This window comes from Salvia splendens, chromosome 5, assembly GCF_004379255.2.
Source record: "Salvia splendens isolate huo1 chromosome 5, SspV2, whole genome shotgun sequence".
Lineage (NCBI taxonomy): Eukaryota > Viridiplantae > Streptophyta > Magnoliopsida > Lamiales > Lamiaceae > Salvia > Salvia splendens.
This window is the reverse complement of record NC_056036.1, coordinates 12,216,240-12,222,822: the sequence shown is the minus strand read 5'-3', so window position 1 is coordinate 12,222,822 and position 6,583 is coordinate 12,216,240. Positions and strand designations below refer to the sequence as shown.

Genomic DNA, 6,583 nt, shown 5'->3' with positions numbered 1-6,583 from the left:
GAGACGTTTTCCTTTTTTGGTACATCTCAACCTAAGTGAGACGTTTCCTTTTGGCAATAATTAATTCACTTCTCTATTACTTTATTCTCTTGTCTCACTCTTTTATCCTATTTTATTCTCTTATTTATATTACTTTTATCCTCTCTCCTAATTTATTCTTTCTTCACTTTTATTTTATTCTTTTTTCTATTTCTTACTTTTTTCTCTCTCTTACTTCACTATTAATAATTTAATTTACTAAACACTAGCAGTATTATCTAAAATCTTGTGCCATAATAGAAACGTCTCAACTAGGCCGGAACGAAGGGAGTTCAAATTCTTCTTTTTTCATATTGGTCCAGTTACACAAAATTAGTTAACTTCTATTTTTTTTGGTAAGTTTCTCTCTTATGATATGAACCTTATTTTCTACTAACACTACTTCATCAACTTCTCTTAAGGTCACATTAAAATTCGTGTTATTCCCAAGTCTTAGATTTTAGGGATGAAGGGAGTAAGAACATCTACATGCTCTTCTCCAAGGGCATGGATGTGGACCCAGACCCACTTTTATTCATTTTTAATTCTCTGCTCTTCAACAAAAGTACAACACCCACATCTGTGTTCTTCCCCAAGGCATGCTCTTACACTATTCATGCATCCCACTATTTTATTATTCAATTTAAACACTTCAATTACTAAAAATATTTTCATAATATTAAAATGCATTAATAGTAACTGAAATACTAACTTTTTAACTTTTGTTCCAAGAAGAGGAAAAGATATCTTCTCAAAATGAAAGAAGGTATAATACCTCCCCAAATACATTTTCCATTGGACCATGAAATTTTATCAAGAAGAAGTAAATACGGTAGTTATTTCTCTGTACCTGCTCATTTACCCTTTCCTTTGGAGATGTTCTTACAAATTTCTAAAATAAATGGAGTATTTATAGATGAAAATGTGAATTAAAAAATAAAAAAATAAATTACTAGTGGATAAAAAATGGATATATTTTTATTGGGAAGCAAAGAAATATTTTTTATTTAAATATGATTTTTCATATTTTTCGAATTTAAAAAAACGTTACTCCATCCGTCTCACGTTACTTGAGGTGTTTCTTTTCGAATTTAAAAATAAATATGATTTAAGAAAGTTATATTTAGTGATTTAAATAAAGTAGATGAGAGAATAAAATAAGAGAGAGAAGAGAGGTTAAAATAAAAGAAAAAATAAAGTAGGTGTGATTAGATATTTTGTTTTTAGTAAAAAAAAAGAAATAATTCAAGTAAGGGTGATGACCAACTAGAAGCCACCACGTGTCCGTCCGTCGCCAAGGGCGGAGCTCTCTGCGAAGACCTCGTCTGTGATGACGGCACTAGTGCAGCAACGAGCACGCTGCTGCCGTCCGGAGGGCATCCCGCTCTAATATTTTGGAAAAAAAAGGAAAAGAAAGGTAAAGAAAAATAGAAATCGTTCGAAGCGAAAAGTTCCTCAAAGTCAATTGCATTAGATTTGATTCATACGTCACTCTGTTCGAAAACCCCTTAACAAAATGAGAAGAAGCATCTCCAAAATCCCTTACCGCCCCGCTACCGCTACATCCTCCATTCCCGCCGCTCTTTCCACCTCGTCAGGCGGCGGAGGTAGAGGCCGTGGCGCCCCAACACATTTCCAGTTCACCGTCGATTCCCCACCCGAAGACGAATCCAAAACTTCCAACCACGACGCCGCCCCTCCGCCGCCGCACGGCCATGGTCGAGGCAGAGCCGTTCCGCCTTTCTTCTCTTCCTCCCTCAACAATGGCACAAACTCCACCGCATTCGGAAGGGGCCGCGGCATTGGTTTTGTTTCCCCAAATTCTTTCTCGCCTCCAGCAGAGCAATCTGAAGCTCAGCCGCCGCAACCTAATCCCCAAATGTCGTTTCTGTCAAAGTACGAAGAGTTACAATCGGATTCCGCTGGATCGGACGCTCCTCCTGCCCCAATCAAGTCGATTCCGTCGAGCATCCTCGGTATTTTATCCGGTGCTGGTCGGGGGAAGCCCGGGGTATCCCCTGCGCCACAACCGGAAAAGCCGAAAGCAGAGCCTCAACAACCTCGAGTGCAGTTGAGTGCTGAGGAGAAAGTGAGAAAGGCAGTGGGGATATTGTCAAAAGGAGACGCAGGTGGAGGCGGAGCTCGCCCCGAAGTTAGAGCTGAAAGATGGGAAGGAGGGAGAGGAAATGGACGCAGAGGAGGAAGAGGAAGAGGAATGGCGAGAGGAGGAGGAAGAGGAAGAGGCATGGCAAGAGGAAGCCGAGATGAGAGATATGAGGAAGAGGAAGATGGAGCTGCTGAGTTTTTGGGGGATCCTGCTGCCGAGGAGAAGGTGGCTAAGAGACTGGGGCCGGAGGTTATGAGCAAACTGACAGAAGGGTTTGAGGAATTGTCAAACAGGGTATTGCCGTCTCCTATGGATGAGGCTCTTTTGGATGCATATGAAACTAACTTAATGGTAATCTGGTTTGTTTTTTTAGTTAGATTGGATGCTTGGTTCGAGTACATTGGTTGTTGATTTTGGAGTTGCTTGTGCAGATTGAATGTGAGCCAGAGTACTTCATGGAAGAGTTTGGCACAAAGCCTGATATTGATGAGAAACCTCCTATTCCTCTTCGTGATGCACTCGAGAAGATGAAGCCATTCCTTATGGCATATGAAGGGATTAAGAATCAAGAAGAGTGGGAGGTGAATTTTGAACCACTTATGATTCGTGTAAATTAAAATTTGTGATTGGTCCTTTAAGCTTTTATTGTTTGGCTGCAATTACGTGGGGCACCTGATGGATTTTTCATTTGAATCCCGAAACTTATATAGTAGTATGTTTAGAAAATTGAATTTTCTTTGTTGGTGTTGCAAGGTGCAATTTATACATGTGTGAAGTCACATATAATTAGTAGTGGTTTACAATCTTGTAGAACCCTTTTAGTCTTGGGGAATTAGAATTTAATGTTTTGAAAGTGATTCTGTGGATACTTTTTGATTCTCTTTCGCTTGTACCATTTGCCGACCTCTGCTTTTAGCATTTTCATGCTGGGTGCTTAGTAGTTGTTTCGTGTTTTAGAGTATGAAATGCAAGCTCAGATAAACATAATCAAGTACTAATTAAATGCTCTAAAATCGCAGTTAACCTGCAAGTACAGTCTAGCCAAATTAAATTGGAAAGATCTGATTAATCTAAAAGGAAAACTATACTACTAAACTAGAGCATATAAACAAACCGATGAATTATGGGAAACCTTTTAGTTGGCAATAACTAATCTTAGCATGCTTTACAAGGTTTTAACACATGTAACCCAGATTAAACCCTAGCTCAATTTCATGCAATTAAGGATTGTATTTGTATTAAGTTGTACTCTTCTATTCCATTGAACATATCTAGGGAATTGTACGACTATGATAAGATTGATGAACACACCTCACAATCTCTACTCATTAACCTATCACCCCACAAAAGCGCAAAGGACTTTAGATTAGCTTTTGAACCATCCCTAGACTATTCTTGAGTTAAAGAGACTTCAGAATAGAGACAAGAAAATATCAGTCATGGTGCACCAATAATGCTATATACTAAAATTAATCCATAGAAGGTACAGAATTCATGCATGTGTTGTTGATTTAAAGCTTGTATTGGTTTTAAATCCTAGACCTAAACCTAATTTTCTTTAGCCTGTACTGGAACAAACTGGAGGATTTAGAAATATGAACGACTCATTTTGTATACTCGGCATTATTTTGAAAGGTTCTGAAGTTGGGTGGTGTATGTAATATTGGTTGTATAGTTTTTACTATACTTTCTTTCTTAACAGTGTGCACATCACACAATTTGATTTTGTCTAGTAAAAGTTTCTTCATGTCATTATTGCCATTCAATATTTCTGGTATTCTATAGAAGAATGAGCACTGAGATATTGCAACCTCACTGAAACATGTGTTTTATCAAAAAGGAAACTACAGAGTAAAAGCGATTACAAGTTGTCATGTCTATTGCTGTCTTTCGCCTTGCATCTTTGTTGTGAGTCCTCATTAAAGGGTGGTGGTCTGGTCTGGTCATCTACTAAAAGAAAACATGCTGAATGAGCGAACACTGGTTTCATATAAATGAAATAAAAGAATGAATATTATAATCAAACTCAGGACATTGATTAATTTGCTGTTGAAGTTTTTTTCTATTATTACTATTATTATTTATTATTTATCGTTAGTATTATAATCTTACTGCTGGAGAAGTATGCATGTGAAGAAGGCATGTAAGTTATTGACATTTTACCTTGTTTTGCGTCAAATTTCATTCTTCGAGGAATGAACAAAAGATGAGATGGCTTGATTTGTTATTCCCTTGGATATGGTGGTCATAATGTTTTGTGAAGTATTCCATATTTTCTTATTTGTTACTCATGTATTCTCTTCTTCCATGGGATTAGGATACTCATACTGAATCCTTTATACTATTAATAACTTTACTTGTTTGACTTATGATCTGTCCAGGAAATTATGGAAGAAACAATGACTAGAGTTCCTCTTATCAAATCGATTGTAGACCATTATGCTGGTCCAGATAGAGTGACTGCGAAGCAACAACTAGGAGAGCTAGAACGAGTGGCTGAAACTCTCCCAGCTAGTGCACCTGCTTCTGTGAAACGTTTCACTGACCGTGCTGTTCTCTCATTGCAGGTAAAAACTTTGACGTCTTAAACATAGGGCTTGTTTGTTTGTTGGGAAAATGATTTTGGATAAATTATTGCAAGTATCAGGGAAAACTACATTTCTAAGCTTAAATTAATTAGTTAAATTCAATTAACCAATAGATGTAATAATTAAAGTAAAATTCTTATTTAAATTATTATTTGAGATACTAATAATAATAATAATAATAATAATAATAATAATAATAATAATAATAATAATAAGATTGCACTATTTTCCTTGTTTTTAGGATTCTTATTATTTTCCTGGTTAGAATACAAATCAAAATTAAAATCTAGAATCAGATTACATTCCCTCGGTTTGCACGCATGCTGAAATGTGATTTAAATGTTGTATTTTGATGGTATTGTTATGCCACTCCCATTTGGAATTTGGAAATGCGGTTAAATATAATTCACTCTAGCTTTATCGACCATAGATGAAAATATGAAGATAAAAGGGTAGAGCACACCTTAATTAATTACAAAGTAGCTTTAGAATAGAAGTTCCAAATATTTTAGTTTGGGATGACTCTTTTACAAGGGATGAGCTATAATGAGAGCTTAGCTGGATAATAATCTTGATGCCAGCTCTTGCAACATTGTGATTGAATTGATAGACTTGAGGTGACTCTAGACAACAAAAAATAGAATTTGAAGATTTGGTTTGATTGCTCAAGTGCAATGTTTTCTTATCCTCATAGTAGCTTTGTTACTTCGCTGGAAAATTTGAATGTTTTTAAGGGGCGACCCTGTTTTGTGTGTATGATAAGTCACACATCTCATTGTTATCTTGTCTTTTTGTTCAATTATTTTTATTTATGCAGAGTAATCCTGGTTGGGGATTTGACAAGAAATGCCAATTCATGGATAAGCTGATAATGGAAGCTTCTCAGCAGTACAAGTGAGCTTTGGATGCTTGGCCTGTTATATATTCTGCTTAAAAAGAACCTTTATAGTTTCAATGATGGAAGACTAAGAAGGGCTGTCTCTCTCACTTGGTTATGGCCTTTTGGAATTGATTGCAAATCAATATTGGATATTCATTACGTAGGAGATTTTGTCCTCAACACTTTTGCATTGGATGTTATGTCTCTATATGCAAAATTGGTCAAACAAAGGTTATATGATAAGGACCTCAAGTCCATGCTTAGCCAATTATATTGAGTTTTGGCATTGGGTTTCTGATCTAACGAACGTCTCTGTTATGTTTTTTCTTTTTTTGGTAATGTCTGTTATGTTTTTATTTGTTTGGGTTTTTTACTGTGTGGTTTTTATTCATAGCCTGCAAATCTGCCCATAACTTAGCCCTATTTTATTACGAGAAATTTTAGAATATGAGATTAATTTCGCTGACCTTTCGGAATTTAAGATTAAATTCGCTGACCTTTCGTAATATGGGATCAAGGCATGCGGATTTTTGTTTTTTCATTTTCTTTTTTAATTATCTTCCTAACAAAATATATATATTGACCAAACTATCCATTTATTAAATTTAACATATCTCCCTAGTTCTCCCAAACTCACGTTTGCCTTTCCAGAAGCCAAGAATCAAGTGTAGTATTTCTACTTTCCACAACATCAAGTAATATTAACAATTAGATAGTATTAAGCAGATTTCGAATTTGAAAACTAACCCTACTGATGTGAAAGGATATGGTGTTGTTGCTCAATTTCTTTTGCTGCTTAAGCAAAAAAAAATATATGTATATGCAGGTAAACACAAATAAATACATAGTGTACAATAATAATAAGATGAGGGTGGGGAATGAAGGGGAGAGAGAAGGCGAAGGAGGGGATGTTATGGGCAAGCTTGAGGTTCAAAATTGGGGTTTCATTATCAAGATTAACGATTAGCGTAGGAAAGATGAAAAAAACCG

The 6,583-nt window shown here is 36.0% G+C and overlaps 1 protein-coding gene across 1 annotated transcript; it reads left to right on the top strand.

Moving 5' to 3' along the window:
• The first annotated feature begins 1,428 nt into the window (after nt 1-1,428).
• LOC121805806 lies at nt 1,429-5,951 on the top strand. The gene is made up of 4 exons (XM_042205813.1): nt 1,429-2,476; nt 2,557-2,706; nt 4,507-4,692; nt 5,531-5,951. Exons 1-4 carry the CDS (start codon nt 1,535-1,537, stop codon nt 5,609-5,611), a joined length of 1,359 nt encoding a protein of 452 aa, XP_042061747.1. The 5' UTR covers nt 1,429-1,534; the 3' UTR covers nt 5,612-5,951.
• The last annotated feature ends 632 nt before the right edge of the window (nt 5,952-6,583 follow it).